Source organism: Notamacropus eugenii, chromosome 1 (assembly GCF_028372415.1).
Source record: "Notamacropus eugenii isolate mMacEug1 chromosome 1, mMacEug1.pri_v2, whole genome shotgun sequence".
NCBI lineage: Eukaryota > Metazoa > Chordata > Mammalia > Diprotodontia > Macropodidae > Notamacropus > Notamacropus eugenii.
In genome coordinates, this window is record NC_092872.1 from 76,645,731 (window position 1) to 76,663,580 (window position 17,850).

A 17,850-nucleotide genomic window follows, 5' to 3' on the forward strand; every position below is an offset into this window, starting at 1 on the left:
TAGCATGAAACACAGAAGGTAATAAGAAAGAGTCTTTGAGAACCCAGGGTCACTGCCACACCACTATAAGACATTGGAATATGACTTTGTTAAGGAGGCATACAGTAAATTTTTTTTAAAATGCTCATCAAAAAATACTTGAAAATAAGACAAAGCTGGAAGAAATCCTTAAGACAACTTAGCATAACCTTTTTATTTTAGTTGTATTCACACCTGAGATAGGTGAATTTCCCTGAAAATCAAAACTCATGTAGAGTATCACGTTACCCCAAAATGATGCTGGATACATGAGATGTAACTCTATATAACTCATTCCTTTTTTGTTGATGAGAGGAGAGAGATAATGGCAAGGCAGCATGGCATAGTGCATAAAGGACTGGACCTGGAGTCAGGGAAACCTGGTTTCAAATCCCGCCTTGGACACTTACTAGCTGTGTGACCCTGGGCAAGTCACTCAACCTCTCTGTGCCTCAGTATCCTCATCTGTAGAATGAGGGAGTTGGACTCGATGGCCTCTAAGGTCCCTTTCAGCTCTAAATCTATGGATCCTATGAATAGCTGGCAGAATGAAGATTCAAAATTATCTCAACAGGATGGGACAATGAGCTGAAACAAACAAAAAAGAAGATGGAATTTAATAAGGATAAATATGAAGTCTCACATTTCTATAACATCAGTTGAATAAGGATAGAAGAAATCTGATGACAATCATTTGTTTTCTTAAATTTTCATTTTTATTGTGAACTTAAACATCAATAAACATATAAAAAGGAACAGAAAAGCAAGTGTAGTGTGTCTGAAACTGTGGGCTTCTATTACATACAGTTTGGTAAGGAAGGAGAAGCAGCTAAGTATATAATAAATTTAACATGAGTAACAAAATTCCCTGCTTGTCTGTGTCCTTTTCTGAACCTCCTCTGCTCTCTTCATGGCAGTACTTTACATGGAAAAAAATCTGAAGAATTTATTAACTAAAATATCAATATTGTGGTCTTGCTTAATAAAAAAGCTTGGTCTATACCTCAATAGAAGTACAAAACCAAAGTGCTAGGGATAGGGAATGGATCTGTGATTTCATTAGTATAAGGAACTCCTGGATGAAAAAACTCCCTATACCAAGACAAGTCAGCAGCTTCCCTGCAATGTTCAACCTTAGAGAGTTGCCTAGAGCACTGAGAGGCTAAGTGATTTATCCAGGGTCACACAGCCAGCATGTACAAGAGGTGGGACTTTATCCCAGGCCTTCCTAGTATCAAGGCTAAATTCTCTATCCACTAAGTCACACTACCTTTCATGACATCAAATTCATGAAAAATCATAATCCTATTGTTCTCTAATACACCTCATTACCATCTTTAATGTGTCTAAAGATAGGTAAATTTTGTCTCAACATAAAGAAGTACTTCCTAAAAATGAGAGCTGACTAACCAGAAATAAAAAGTCTCATAAAGTTGTTCTCTATCAATGGAGGAATTTTTGCCCCGGATGGGAAAGTGAATTTGATGACTTCCTGATGTACTTTCTCACTGAATCAGAAGAAACATTTGGATGGAAACAGTTTTATAGAAAAAATTCTCACAGGTACTCTCCCACTATTTTTTTTTTGTTTGACTGTTTAGGTTGCAGAGAAGTTTCTGGTAACAAAAGAATTCTGAGCATAATTTAACCCAAATTATTGTTTATGTGTCGTTAACCAAATTACATGGGAATCAGTAAAAGGAATACTACTTTATTTCCTGACTACCATTATAAATTTGCAATGGTCAGTGCGAAAACAATGGAACTTTTACATGGTTGATTTGAATAGGTTGTATTTTTTGGTGAATCAAAAAAAAAATTCTTTTTTTAGTAGAGCTAAGGTACAGGATGAGAGACAATGTTAGAAAAGAAGATCTCCAAACTACAGGGGAAGATGAAAATCAACAAGAATTCTTGGTACAGTCAATGTGTATGTTGTAATTATCTGCTGACCTTGTTTTGCATCACTTGGTATGTGTCTTTCCAAATTTCTCTCCAAGTTCTTTGATTTTCATGTTGTAGCATAACAGATATACTGTAATTCAGCTAGTCATTCCACAATTACTGGAATCACTTCTGATCTTGTGCTATAATGAATAAAACTCTAAAGAATTTTATATAAATACAGCCTTTCTTTCCTTTTAAACTATCATTGAGATACAACGGCAGCAACCAGATTCCTGGTAGGGAGGATTGTAATCAGTTTTGAGACATCACATCTGTCTACAAAAACTTTTTTAAAACAATTCATTAGCACACACAGATTCAAAAAAGGGATTGAGAATCACTTTTTTCTCAATAAAACGTAAATGGCTGAAATTTTACATTACATGGAGATTTTACATTTACATGGAGATTTAATCCACATTAAAAGGCAGTTGATGAGATCACCAAGTGAAACAGTGCAGGAGGAGAAGAGAAGAAAGTCCAGAACCAAGTCCTATGGCATACTCATGGTTAGGGGTGTGACTTGGATGAAGACCCAGCAAAGGAGACTGAGAAGAAGCAGTCTGATAGGTGAATAGTCTGATAGGTAGGAGGAGAGCCAAGAGAGAGTGGTGTCATGTAAACCTATAAAGAAGAAAGTATCCAGGAGAAGAGTATCTTTGACAGTGGCCAAGGCAGCAGTGGGATCAAGGATGAGGACTGAGAAAAGATCATAAAATTTGGCATTAAGGGACTGCTAGTAAATCAGAAGAAAACCACTTCAGTTGAATAATAAAGTCAGAAGTCAGACTGCTGAGAGTTAAGAAGGTGAGAGGGGAGAGGATTTTTTTAAATTTTTGCATTTCTGATATGTCTATATGGATGGATCCAGCCATGATTTCAATATCTACCATTCCACAAAGTGCCATGCCAAACCTGTATTGAGGTACGATAGTGCTGCAGTGTCATCTATGCCCAATTAATTAGACTGAAAATAAGGATAACATTCTAAGCAAAAGAATACTAAGTACACTGACACTGACCTAAAGAGAGCAAAAAGAAGGGTTGATAAAAGAATTAATGAATGTTTATTAAGCAGTTTCTCTGTGCAAAGCACTGTATTAAGTGCTGACGATACAAACAGAAAAGCTCAGATAGTCTCTGCTTTCAAGAAGCTCCTAATATCATGGAAGTGATAATATACGTAGGAGATTTCAGCTTCAAGTCAGTTAAAAAGGTTCCATGTTTTTTACAATGAAAAGGCAAATTAAACAGTAATACTTCTTCATTCATTTAATTTCCACTGATAAAATCAACCACATTAATTTCTGATGTTGAACTATTTGACAGTGGCAAGGGCTTTAGTGGTGAGAACCTTACTCCAGCAGTAATGGCTTCTTGAGGAGGGGGCCAGAGCACCTGTACATTGTCAGACTGGATCTCCACAGCAGTTGCTTCCCTGGATGATGGCCATGGTGGAAGGGTTGAACATAGGGTCAGTGTTCTGGGCCAGTGTTATTCCCAGAGTTCTTGGGCTTAGAGTCCTAATCTGTCTCCACCAGGGTCTAAGACTAGGTAATGGTTGAGGTGCCAGCCATGGTTTGACTTGCCTAGAACATGTTTTCTCCTGTCTCTTTTAGTGAGGCCTGATTCTTTAGGTAGGTTGGCATGCCTGTCCTGAAATGAGCAGATGGCAAGCAGCTGATGGAGATGATCCTCCCCTTCTCTACAGAGATTATTTTCCTGGATGATGATTATAGGATCTGGGCTGGAAATAAAACCAGTGGTCTGGTTCATGTTAGAAAGAAGCAGGAAATATAACCGGGCAATTAAGTATCACTAGATTATGAAAGGGCCTTGAAAGCTAAAAGAATATATACTTTATCCTGTAAGGAAGAGCCATTATAGGTTCTTGAGCAGGGGGTAGGGAAAAACAAACAAACGAACCAAAAAAAAAAAAAGATACTAGAACTAGAAACAAAGAAACAATAACAAGTAGATACTGTTACTAAGAGTATACTATAATATGACAACAGCTAGAAACAAAAAGAAAAACAAGCAGATACTATTCCTCAGAGACTACTATTACACGATAAGAGCTAGGAATACAGTAATGGGAAAGAAGAGACAGGCACTGTGAAGGAAGAAGCAATAATTCAATCCAATACAAACGTTTATTCAAGACCTATTGTCTAAAAGGAATTGTGCCAGGTAGGCCCTAAGAATATGAAGACAAAAAGCAAAAGTCATTTTTCTCAACAGTTCAATCAAGAACCATTTATTAAGCACCTACTATGTGCCAAGACCTGGGCTAAGTGCTGAAGATACAAAAAGAGGTATAAGCAGCCTCCTGTGAAGATGGACAAGATGGAACACAAAGTGATGACAAAGTTTCAGGCTTGAGTAAGTAGAAGAATGGAAGCACTATTGACATGTAAAGGGAAGTTCTATATATTGTTGGATGGGGAAAGAGAATTTTGTAAGTAATGACGGGCCACAGAAACAGAAAGACTTAAGGGCAAATTAGTGATAGAGGACCAGATCCCAAATAAGAGGTTAGAACTAGATTAGATATGCATATACATATAAAAACATGCACATTATTCTCTAAAGGTCTGAACAACACCATGTAATTGTATTACTGTCAACTTCACTATTTCATGTGTACATCCTTCCCAAATGAGAGTATAAACTCATTGTGGACAAAGGCTATGTCTTAGCAAAATTTAAAATAATAGTAAGCTCTTATGGGCAAGCACTATAGTAGGCATTTTATTTATGTTTTTGTATCCCTTACAATTACATGGTAGGCATATAAAAAGCATCCAATAAATATCTGTTAACTGATAATCATTACAGATTAGTGACCTCATTAATGTGAGCATTCCCTCCACACCTTCTCTTCCTATATAATTCTTGTCTATGTCCTTTCATAAATCCTTCCTAGAGAATCTACCAGTATTGGAGGCCTTTTCATAATTATGTGGGGATTAAAATATATATACATATATTTATTTATTTAATAGATATCCGGGCAACACATAATTTGTCTGTCTGTAATCTCCCAGTGTACATGACCAACCTACCTCCTCCAGTCATACATGTATTTGGTCATCTTTTATGCCGTTGTTCTATAAAACTGTATTTCAAAGTCATAGTTCACATTTATGCAATACTTTCTAAAATTTTAAGCACTTTCCTCATACTAGTTCTGTGAGCTAAGTAGTATAAATCCTTTTACAAAAAAGGAAATAGGCTCAGAGAGCTTAAGCCATTTAAGTGTCCATTGTCACACAACTAATCACATGTTGGAATAGGATTTGAATCTAGGTCTCCCAATCCCAATTCTAGTATTCCTTTCATTATGTCATACAGATCCTAAAAGGGCAATTCAGAAAAGAAATCAGAGATTATTCTTTACTGGAGTTGCTGAAGGTTTTAGAGTGAGAAATTAAGCTTCCTCTGCCCAAACAGATACTTGGGTGGCAGCCTGTTAAGCAGCAAATCTTTCCTTGAGCCAAGTGTGCCAAAGAAGAGGCTCCACAAAGACTCCATGGAGTAAGAATTTTGTTTTTCCTCAAATTTCTCCAAAGAAACACAAAGGGAATAATTGGAGCTATAATCTAGACAGAAAAGAGGAACATTTCATATTATAAAATATCTGATGCTGATTTATTACACCAGCTTCACACACTTATTCATGTTTGGAACAAATTAGTAAAAATTTATGTATTTCTTCCTGATTAAGTTTTACTTAGAATCTTGACTATATATTAAGTAAAGAAATATTAATGATTCATATAACTTGTATACACTAAAACTTACTTCAGGAAACAGACAGTTTTACTTTAAAGATCTTCAACTGCATATGATTTAATGGGCAGATTTGACCATATTAGTTTTTTTGGCACCTGCAGAAAAAAATTCTACTTTTGAACTGAATCTAAAACCAAGTTTCCTATACCTATTACCAGAGAACATCAAATTCTTCTTTCATTTGGAAATTTCACAAGTACATGAAGTTAAAATATTTGATGAGTATAATAAACTTCATTATGGGAAATAATGTGATTTAAAAAATATTCTTTATTCACAAAGTAATCTCATGCCTAATATGTAACCATATATGTGCACTGTACATGTAACAAATACATTATTTTATATATACCAAAATATTAAAAATTTATATTATCTAATGTCAGAAAAGAAATGTTTCACCTGCATAGTATCTTTATCATAAAGCAATCCAAGGAAAAATTTGGAATAAGGGAAATAATGCACATAATATATGATGATTAGTAATATTCTTGTGGATTCTTCAAAAATTCACATGTTCTCACTTAGAACAATGTTGAATAAGTATATCTTTCATATAAAGTCAGTGGAGTACTATGTTTTCATTGGATATTATTAATATAAAAGGAAAAAGTAGCCTCAAAAGAGTTTTCCTTATACTACATGTGTTTATAAGGCTTATATATGATCAGTTGCACTTACAATACCTTTTTTCTGATAACACTTTTAATTTGTTCATCTTGACAGTTACTTCTTCATTTCAATAATTCTTCATTTCAATAATCTAAGAGGAAAAGATAAAATTAAAAACATCATTTATATATTCATTTTCAATACACTGGTAAATGTAATACAATGAAATATCCTGAAATTATGAAGAGCATATAATAAAACAGAAAATACAAAAACAGTTTTCATAGGTTTTACATTCCCCCAAAAATACTAGAACATATCATCTATGGTGGCTAACTTCCTTAACATCAGACAGTGGGATGGCATCAAAATCTTACAGAGATGGATATTTTCAACCATCTAACAAAATATAGATAACATGGCTTAGTGGATAAAGAGACCTCCTTGGAGAAAGTCAGATTCCTGCCTCTAATATATACTAGCTTTGTTACATAGGCAAATAACTTAATCCCTCAATGGCCCTAGACAACTTTCTAAGATTAGACATTACAGACAAGTTGTGGGTTTCTATCAGTGGATGGAATTTTCATGCTGAGAGTTCTCTACACTGGTGAAATCATATATCAAGAAATAATAATAATAGAATATTCTTTACAACTTAGTGTGAAAGTTGCTCTTTCCCCTTCCTCTTCCAAGAAGCCTTGCTAGAACATTGATATGAAAAATGACATCTCCTTCCACTAAACTCCTCTAACATTATTGTCCATTCTTTTTATCTGAAGATTAACCATTTGGTCTAGATATACATTTTGCTATATTAAATTGTTCTCTCTCACAATTCTGATTCTTGCTCATATCATGGTGTTCCATGATTCAGTCATATGGCATAACCAAGAGATTGTTAGTATTAAAAATGTCAACTTTAGTGAAAGCCAAAAGTATGGGATCATTTAAAGTGAACTACAATTTTCCAAAGGTGATCCAAGATAATTTCTTCCTCTCAGTAAATTCTGAGCCCTACTCATTATAAAGGGTATTCACCAGTATGAATGTGTATTCAATGTATTATTCATCTAATTACATTTCATAATCTGGACAATATATATTCTTCATCTACTTTGTCTTTCTGTGTGTGGATAACTAAGCTAACCTTGAATGACCACAAATTCCACACAATGTTTCTATAAACATTAGCAGAACCTCTCCATCAGTAAGGAATTATTTTCCTATTCAGTAAAATATAAATTTTGCAAACCTAATGGTAAGAGTATTGATCAGGAAATTCCTAAACAAATTGTCAAGTGGATGAAATTACAGGATGTATAGAAAAGATATCAGAGACATTAAAACCTAAGGGTGTGGTCCTCTCAGACTGATCTATTTGATCCTAGGGCACTGACCACTGACTCAAAGCAACTGATAAATGGCTAAGAGTAACAGACTCTTATCTGACTCACCAAGTGGCCCAGATAAAAAACACATTAGCTCTACCCTAACCCTATCCTATACCACTTCTTGGCTATCTTCATGCCATGCTTCCAGCTCTCCAGGCTTTACCCCAATATGTAAATGAAGCTCCTACCCCTGGGACACTGGCCCCTGCTTAGTGAACGTTCACCTTAGTTCATCCAGTCTCAGGTTCGTCATGCCTATTCCATGCCATCTCTCATGCTGTGTTAATAAACATTACCCTCCCCACTCCTGCTTTCCAAATTTAGTTATGAAAATAGTAACTAAATCAATACTACTACATCCTGAAATATTGATTTATTGCCAAATTGCTCCAATCACCATTCTCTCCAGTTTCCCTGTTCAAAGCAATCCTCTTTAGCCACCATTTCTTGGTGTTGTCTTCCCCTTTAGAACATAAACTCTCTCAGGATGGAAGCAATTAACACACAGAAAGCATTTAGTGCATGTTATTCATTCATTTGTTCAGAGACTGTGAAGAAGAGTCACCTATGAAGAAGAGCCCGGACCTAAAGGAAGCTACTGAGAATTCTCCCTTCACCTTTTCCCTTGCGTATGGGAGCAAGGTCAAATTTCCTACTGCACTCCCATCAAAAATTGTATTTCACAACAGATGCATATGAGCACAACCACTGGAGCAGAGCACAACTGCAGAATCATACTGGGACAGTGAGAGGAGCTGACAGTCCAGCACCTCAAGCTGGACTTATTTAGGAAACAGCAGAGCTCAGAGTCAAGATCCTGCTTGGCTATGGCTCTTTTTGAAAGTCTTTAACAGTGTCTTTGGACTGTTAACTATGCCTGAAGCTGAAAGTGGTGGTGGCTATAGTCAAGCAATAAAGCAGCATCTCTTAGAGCAGCATCCAGCAATAAGCAGCGAAATGATATATAATGGAGTCTGTAAGATAGTGGAGTAGCACTGAAGGTATGAATTGACCCAACTCAAATATGCGTTGGCCAAATGTTTTTCCTCTGTAGCTGCCTCTCTACTTGTTAATTCTTGGAATTGACTCTGTGACATGGGAAACACTGACACAGGACTGCTCAGCATGGTGTGCCCACATCAGAGAAGGTGTTATGTTCTATGAACAAAGCAGAATTGAAATAGCTCAAAAGAAATGCAAGACGTACAAATTTAAAGAATCCATCCCAAATATTTATATGGACTGCCCAACCTGCAGTAGAACATTCCAAGCTCATATTGGTCTGATCAGTTACAGTCAGACACACTGAAACTTGACTCTAGAATAGTGATGTCATTTTGGTCCTCTTCGAAAATGAAGGACAACAACCAATCCTACATAAATCCATTCTTCTCACTGATGCTGGATCTATTTGTGAGAGAATACACCCAAAGTTTAGGAGGGAAATGTCATATTGCTACTATTAATACCATGTCATTTTAATAAGTGTTTTTGTTTTGACTAAATTGTGTTCTCTGGCTGATCAGAGACAAAGTAAACACACTGGTGTTAGATTATGAGCTACATAGTTTTAGGTTGCAGACCCCACAAAGTACCTGGCACCGTGAGTGGTTGTCCCAGGGAAGGTCTCAAGCTGCCAGACTTCTGGGACACTCTACACAGAATACATGCTACATGACACAGCCAAGTGTCTTTAATATTCTCTGTTTTTTTCTTATTTGATGTTACTCTATGGTTTCACATATCACAGAACCTTCTCTGATCCTGATATGTAGAATTATGCCTTCTAGTTCTTAAATTTTTAAATAGTACATAAACATTTTTCACATGAAAATTTCTTAGTGTTTTAATGTAGTTTGACTATTAAATTAATATGAAATATTCAATATTTCACAAATATGAATATGAAAATGAATTTGATTAATTTTTGCCAACAGATTTATTGAGTGATATGAATTTTTTAATATACATTACTAACTCACTGCATGATTAAATGTGGTTTGATTAAGGGAGGTAGAGGAAAATGTCACTCAGTTGTTTGTTCTTAAATTCTATATGAAGTCCTAGGTTTTGTGCTGTGTAGCAAAGTAGGCTGGGAATTGTTACACATATTCAATCACATAACGAAACTTTCAATATTAGTAGACTATTCTGTCAATTGTGACAAACATCATCATTACTTCTAATCCTATTTTCTCTAGTGTTTTATACTTTATAATTGTTAATATGCAATAATTTATCTTAGTATATCTTATAAAGTCAATTTTTTATATATATGGTGAACTAACATTTAAATTCAGAAACTAAAGTTTACTTCTCTAAAGCATATAAATTCTATTCTGATTGGGAAAATAGTTGATTAGGATAACGCTTCTGTCCTTCATTTGTTATATGTTGCTTCTTTTAGACTACTAACCAAACAGATGTGTTTTCACTGTATGCCATTCTTAGTTCCTATGATTTGGGGATAACAAAATGGTCATTCAACAGATTGCCATTTTTTGCTTAGCAAAAATATCAAGGATTACTTCAATCAATCAACCAGTTTGTATTAAGTGCCTACTATCTGCCAACTATTATACTAGGTTCCTTATCACTTCCAGAATCAAATATAAAAATCTGTGGTTCAAAGCCCTTTACAATGATACCCCTCAAGCAGATACAAGCAGAAAGAATGAAACAATATCTCTACTTACAGAAGCTTTACATTCTAATGAGGGAAACAGAGATAGAAATAAATATATATACATATATGCATACATATATAGATACAGACATATGTAATTATATACACAGCTATATTTACACAGGTATATCTGGACATATGTACACAGAAAGCACAAACATTTTGTAACTTGGGCCCATTTTGTAACTGACTCATGACAGTTTTAATTTGCTATAAAAACTTTCTTCTCTAGAGAAATCAAAGGCCTTTGACAGGGAAGCTTTTTCCTTCTAAGTCTCTAGGTCACTGACCAGAACTGGGAATAGAATCCTCATCGACCACACTTTCATGGACAGGACTTCTTGCCTTAGCCAAAAAGAAGTTGAGGTACTGAACTCTGGACCTCAGTGACATGGAATTCCCTTTCTAAAGTTTTCCTCAAATATATGAGCCGATGATCAGAACCACAACTGGGACTCCTGGAATGATTCCTATTCACCTGGGTAGAAGGGAGTCCTTACTTGCCATGGTCAAGATGAAACTTGTACCTCTAATCAATACAGGGTATAAATAGCATAGGGCATATAGATTGGGGGCGGGTTATAGAGACATTTAAAGTTAAATACAGTTTATAATTTATAATTTATTCTATAGGCAATGGAAAATACTCATGCTTTATGTGTGAATGTGTTTTCTTAGCAGAGAGAGGGGAAAAATTTTCATTAAAATACACTAACCTCAAAAGAAAAAACTGAGCCTTGGAAAAAAATATATTGTTAAGGCAACCACTTATTAGGCCTCCAAGTTTTCTTACCACCACAGCACACAAAACTTGCTGTAATGAAAAATTTCATTAAGCCAATGGTTGAAAACAATACAGGTTTTCTTCATTTGAAAAAATAAATTTCAGCATAAAATCAAAGAACGGATGTTTAAGGCTCCTCAAATAAGGGAGGTGTTGAAAGACAACCATTTTAAATGAGCTAAATTTGAAATATGAACTTCACTGAAGTGAAGAAGCAGAATGTAAATCATTTTTTGAAAAGATCAAAAATTTTGGGGGAAACTACAAGGCAGGTATTACCATGAAACTTTCAATATCTTCTCAAAGTCTGTAAAATTATGAACTGTAACATATCCTATAAGATTAATTGGTAAATATATGTAATATAAAAACAAAATATATCACTTAAAATTTACTGAAAATAAAAATAAAACATTTTCCCCAAGAGAAACTTCCGTTTAGTCAAATCCAACCACCCTTCCTGACATCTTAAATGCCACTGCCAACTGCTCACATCACACACTAGTTCCTAAAATAATCCAGTACAAATTCAGTTAAATGATGAGTCTGGACTCCAGATAGCACAGGGTTTAGAACCAAATAAAAGGAAAGAAAAGTAAAGGCATCCAATGAGTGTGAAAAATCTGGAGGAGCTATGTGACTGCTAAGGAAACTTGTGCATTGAAGTGGACAGCCAATAACTAGTCCAAGCCTCGTCCATTTTTACCAGAAGACAAATTTAGCCAAGAAGGGGCAGAGAGACACTACATGACAGCTAATAACAAAAGTCAGATAGGCAAGAACACATTCAGAAAAGATCTTCCAGGATGGTGAGAAGACCAGTAATCACATCACATACAAGGATTGGAATGTTTTGTGTAGACAACAGAAAACATACAGATGATGCTATCACTATCCTGCTATTGCCTATGACACTAGATTGCCACAGAAATACCAGGATGTGCCCTCCACTTCCTAAATCTTTATAGTGTCCTTCCAGTTTCAGTGATAAATGCTCTTGTGACAACACAATTTTACTAGATATCTGCAGGCTCATTTTTCCCTAAATTGTTTTCTACTATTTTGTGAAGCAATACTTTTCCCATAACTTTCTACCTTCTTCAAAATCTTGTGCAAATTATTTACACTCAAAAATGAGGCTTTTTCATCTGTATCCTTTTTTAGTTTGAAATTGATGTTGACCTTTGCTCTAAGTATCTGGTTTGACTGTAGAAAGTTGATTCTGAAATGGCCTTCATATTAGTATCTAGTAATTATCTGCTAGAATATGGTCAATTTCATTTTTTCCCTATGGCTTTTGGTGCTTACCATACCCATAATTTCCAAATTTAATTCAAAAGTATATATGAAGTTATGGTATGTGAATGTAATGGAATACCACTGCACTGTAAGAAATGATGAGCAGGTCAGAAAAACTTGTAAAGATTTGCATGAAGTGATGCAAAGTGAAGTGAGTAAAACCAGTGAGATGGTCAACTATGACTAACTTAGCTCTTCTAGCAATACGATGATCCAAGACAATTCCAAAAGACTCATCGGAAAATGCTATTCACATTGAAAGAGCTGATGAAGTCTGAATGCAGATGGAAGCATACTGTTTTCACTTATTTTTTTCTTAGGTTTTTCCCTTTTGTTCTATTTCTTCTTTCACAACATGACTAATATGGACATATGTTTTCCATGATTGCACATATATAACCTACATGAAATTGTTTACTGTCTTAAGGAGGTGGAAGGGATAAAATTTGGAACTCAAAATTAATGTTAAAAAAATTGTCCTTACCTGAATTTAGAAAAAAATTAAAATATTGCTAAGGAAAAAAAGGCCAACCATTCTGGAGAGCAATTTGGAACTATGTCCAAAGGGCTACAAAAATGTGCATACCCTTTGACCCAGTAGTATCGCTTCTAGGACTATATCCCAGAGGGATCATAAAAATGGGAAAAGATTCCACATGTACAAAAATATTTATAGCAGCTCTCTTTGTGGTGGCCAAGAACTAGAAATCAAGGGGATGCCCATCAATTTTGGAATGGCTGAACAAGTTGTGGAATACGAATGTAATGGAATACTATTTTGCTGTAAGAAATGATGAACAGGAGGACTTCAGAGAGGCCTGAAAGGACTTATGTGAACTGATGCTGAACAAACTGAGCAGAACCAGGAGAGCATTGTACACAGTAACAGCCACAGTGTGCAAGGACTGTTTCTGATTGACTTAGCTCTTCACAGCAACCTAAAACATTCCCAAAGGACTCTTGAGGTGAAATATCATCCACATCCAGAGAAAGGACTATGGAATCAGAATGCAGAATGAAGCAGACTAACATGAAAATGTGTTTAATAAGAATGTATGTGTAGAACCCATATAAGATTGCAAGCTGTCTTGAGGAGAGAGAGGGAAGGAAGGGGGAGAAAATTTAAAGCTTATGGAAGTGACTGTTGAAAACTGAACACAAACAAATTAATTTAAAAGAAAAGAAAAAAGTATGTATAATATACAACCACAAGAATTCCAAGTAATTTAATTTAACAAGTAGTTATTAAAGATCCTACTATGTACCTTTTGGCCTATTTCACGTAGAAAATATATCTAGAATGAAATTAAATTCTTAATCCCAGATAATACTTTCTGACAGTTCTTGTCATTCTCCCTAAGTGTCCACCTTTGCGTCAGTTACCAAATATCAAAGTAAATATTATGTTTGTTTGAAGGATCTTGTCAATTTCTTCATATAATTTCTCCTATTTTCCTTTATCCTTGGTAACAAATGGTAGCAAATAAATTTCAATTACCTTTGTTGTGTCTGTGCTCTTTCAAGAGCACTAAGAGCAGAGATGATCTAATCTTCCATAAGATGATGTTTCTTATTGCCTTTGGAAACATGACCATAGGATCAGAGATTGACATAATCAACCATTTTATTCACATAATGTGAATTGTAAAGACCTTAGAAGTTATCTAAGTCAAATTGTACCTGAATAGAAATCCTTTACAACATCCATGATAAGTGGTAATTCAGCCTCTGCTTGAAAGTTTCCTTTGGTAGGGAAGCCACTAACTTACAGGAATAGCCCATTCTACTTCTGGACATCTCTAAATTGCTGGCAATTTCTTCCTAACACTGAACCTAAATTTGTCTTTAACTTCTATCCAACTGCTCTATATCACCAAGCAAAACAAATTATTCTCTCATTTCTTTTCTCTTTCTCCCTCTCTGTCGACAACAATAACCCTAGATTTATATCACTTCAATGTAGATAAACACTGCTACTAGTACTACTCTAAGACTGTGATTCACTTAAGGGAGACTTTTCTTACTATGTTAGTAATAAACCAGGCAGAACTTAAAATTTTCCTCAGAGGATTTCTATTCAAGTAATGTTAACTGGGGGTGGCTAGGTGGTACAATGGATAGAGTGCCAAGCCTAAGGTCAGAAAGATGTATCTTCCTAAAATCAAAATTCAGCCTCTGCACTTACTAGCTGTGTGATAGTGGGCAAATCACTTACCTTTATATGCTTAAGTTTCCTCATCTGTAAAATGAGTTAGAGAAGAAAATGGCAAACCACTCCAGCATCCTTTCCAAGAAAACCCCAAATGGGGTCACAAAGAGTTGGACACAACTGAACAAAAATGTTAATTGAATAACTTTTCTTAACTTGTGTCTTTAAAGTATTCCTGGTTCATTTTTTCTATTATTGAAAGTTGTCTCATTTGGAAGTTTTGATTACATATTATGCTATTAACCAACAAGCAAAACTGTACTGCTAATGTTAAACTGAGTATAAAGCAGTAAAGCACAATCAATACAAGAATGCTTTCAACACATATTAGCAACAACCCTAGTGATAACTCATACTTTTTCTCATATGAGGATCCTTCAATTAACTCCATAATATATTTATAAAGTGCATAGGACTAGGAGTTAGGAAACTCATGTTCTAATCTCAGTCCTGCCACTTAACTAGAAAAGCATAAAATATTACTTCTCTGGGGTCTCAGTTTCCTCATCCACAATGTGAGCTAGTCCTTTCCATATTTAAAATTCTGTGCTAAGAGGGGGTAAAAGTACTGACAACAAATAATCTCACTTCTACTTTGGCTACTATGGGTGGGACATGGAACAAAGGAGAGAAGTATCTGAGTCAAAGAGGAAGAATGAAATTGTGTGACTTGGAAGATTTTAGAATAGTGAATAGATCAGACATCTACTTCAGGTAGAAAAGAGTAAAGAAAATTTGGAGAAAAATCTCTATGCCCAGATGCTGATGAAAATTCTACTTCCAGAATGAAAGAGAAACAGAATCAAGGACAATAAAGGAGGCTATTAAAAAAAAAAAAGATTAAGGATGACCAGGATGATTATGGAATATAAACAGAAAAAGTAGGCTCATGAAGAATAGGAAGACATTGTATACAGTAACAGCCACATTATATGATGACTAATTTTGATAGACTTAATCTCTTCTTAGCAATGCAAGGATCTAAGACAACTCCAAAAGACCCATGATGGAAAATGCTGCCCACGTACAGAAAAGAACTACGGAATTTGAATGCAGATTGAAGCATATTATTCTCTCTCTCTCTCTCTCTCTTTTATTTGTTTTTGTTTATTCTTTCTTGTTCTGTACAACATGACTAATATGAAAATAGGTTTGAACATGAATGTAAGTTTTAAGCCTGGATCAATCTACACACAGTCTTGAGGTGAGGGAAGGAGAGAGGTGGGGAGAAAATTTGGAACTCAAAGTCTTATGGAAGTGAATGCTGAAAACTAAAAATAAATAAGTTAAAATTTTTTTAAAAAAATAAAAATATAAAAAAAGGAGTAGATTCATGAAAGATAAGAAGGTATTTACCATGACAAAGCAAGGTAAGAAAATGAAAATAGAAGAATAGGGATCAGCAAATTGATCGCATGAATTGGTAGGCAGGGAAAAATAATAAACCAGACAGGATGCTATTAATGCAAAACTAAAGGGGAAGGTCATATGGGTTGACACAAAGGCAAGGAATTTGATTGGGGATTATCAAGTTACTAATAGACAGTAATTGGTTACAAAAGTTTTAACGAGGTGTCTAAGGTTTAATATGTAAACTCCCACAAGTAGTTTAATAATACCAGGTTGTACATCTCAAACATTATGTAGAATAGTAGAAATTGATCTGTGACTTTCATCGAGTGTGTAATGTTTGTATTTCTCCCATAGCAAAGTGACTTATTTATATCCCAGGTGTAAGCTAATTTTCATCCTGTGGAAAAAAGATGAAGGAATGTGAACACCTTGTCACAATCCAGGTTACAAGGAAAATTAAGTGTTCCTAAAAGAAACAGAAGCAAGGCTTCAATGGGGAGAAAGATCTTTGATGGAGAAAAAATTTGATCCTTATCAAGATGATAGAAAAAGGAAGAGTGTAACACAGAGGGGTGGGGGGGGAGAGACAGTTTCTTGTTTATTTGAGACTGTCTATCTTGCAAGGAAGGCTGGAAGGACAATAGCTACACAAGGCTTAATCCCAATATTGATTGGCATGAAAGATTTAATTGGCTCCATTTTTTTACCATGTGCCAACTGACTCCTCTTTAGGAAACCTGGTAGTCCTCTATTCCTGGTAGCTCATCAAATTGGTGAATTGACTTCATACAAATATTTGATTAGCTTTAGCCTCGTTGCAGCTCAGAACTCCTAGATTAAACTGATCCACCATCCTTAGTCTCCATCACCGACAGGGATTGCAGGCATGTGCCATCACACTTAGCCTACAGTTGTACAATTCGACCTTAAAAACATATTTGAGGCTCTTGGAAGAAAGAAGTCAGGAGGAAGAAGCAGCTTTTCCTTTGAAAAACAGAATTGTTCTGTTACAGATGGCAGTCAGATGAAAGAAATTATCCAGTAAGAATTAGAAGAAAAGAACAATATTAATTACTGATTCTTTGCTCAGGGATAATGAGGGAGCTATTTATTGCCCATGATAGTAACAATAAAGATATCTGTTGTCTCTCCAAGGCACATATCCAAGTTATAGCAGAGAACCTTCCATGACTTATTTAAATGTTAATAACAACCATTTCTAGCAATTAACACTGACACAAATAATGCTTCCAGAAGGAACCTAAAAATATTGCCAATAATTATGTATCTTGGACAAGAAAGTGATGACCATGGGGACACAAGTTGTGTTTTCCTCACAGTTGAAGGAAATAGATGTAAAAGAGAAAAATTGACTTGGAAAGTGAACAACTGGCTAACTAGGATGTTGGTGTTTTAGGACGGGATTTTAGTTTCTGGACCATGTCTTACAAAACAAGAATGACAAAATCTTGGCCAGAAATGGAATACACCTAACAATGACTGGTAAAAAGTAATTAGCCAATCGTCTTGCAAATCAAATCAAGAATGTTTTAAACTAAAAAAAGGGGGGAGGGAGAAGACTGACAATGATAGATACTATAGAAACCCATGTTAGATATACTATAGAAAGTAGCCACCAATTAGAAAGAATTCAACTGAGACATCCAGAAATTTACAGAAAATCAAATCCAGTAAAAGAGTTAGTAATAAAACCTATGGCCTCACATGACTATATACAAATGCCCCAAGTTTA

At 35.2% G+C, this 17,850-nt stretch overlaps 1 protein-coding gene across 8 annotated transcripts in view; it reads right to left on the reverse strand.

Moving 5' to 3' along the window:
• AGTPBP1 (ATP/GTP binding carboxypeptidase 1) overlaps positions 1-17,850 on the reverse strand; it is a 241,452-nt gene that overhangs the window by 205,362 nt on the left and 18,240 nt on the right. For 5 of the 8 annotated variants that reach the window (XM_072606021.1, XM_072605974.1, XM_072605967.1 and 2 more), the window contains exon 2: positions 6,447-6,523. In XM_072606021.1, coding sequence (XP_072462122.1) covers positions 6,447-6,478 — 32 coding nt within the window. In that variant the 5' untranslated portion in view covers positions 6,479-6,523. Of the gene's footprint in view, positions 1-428; positions 607-5,769; positions 5,856-6,446; positions 6,524-14,033; positions 14,154-17,850 lie in introns of those variants that run through there. The other 3 variants (XM_072605983.1, XM_072606012.1, XM_072606004.1) reach the window with 3 other exon arrangements.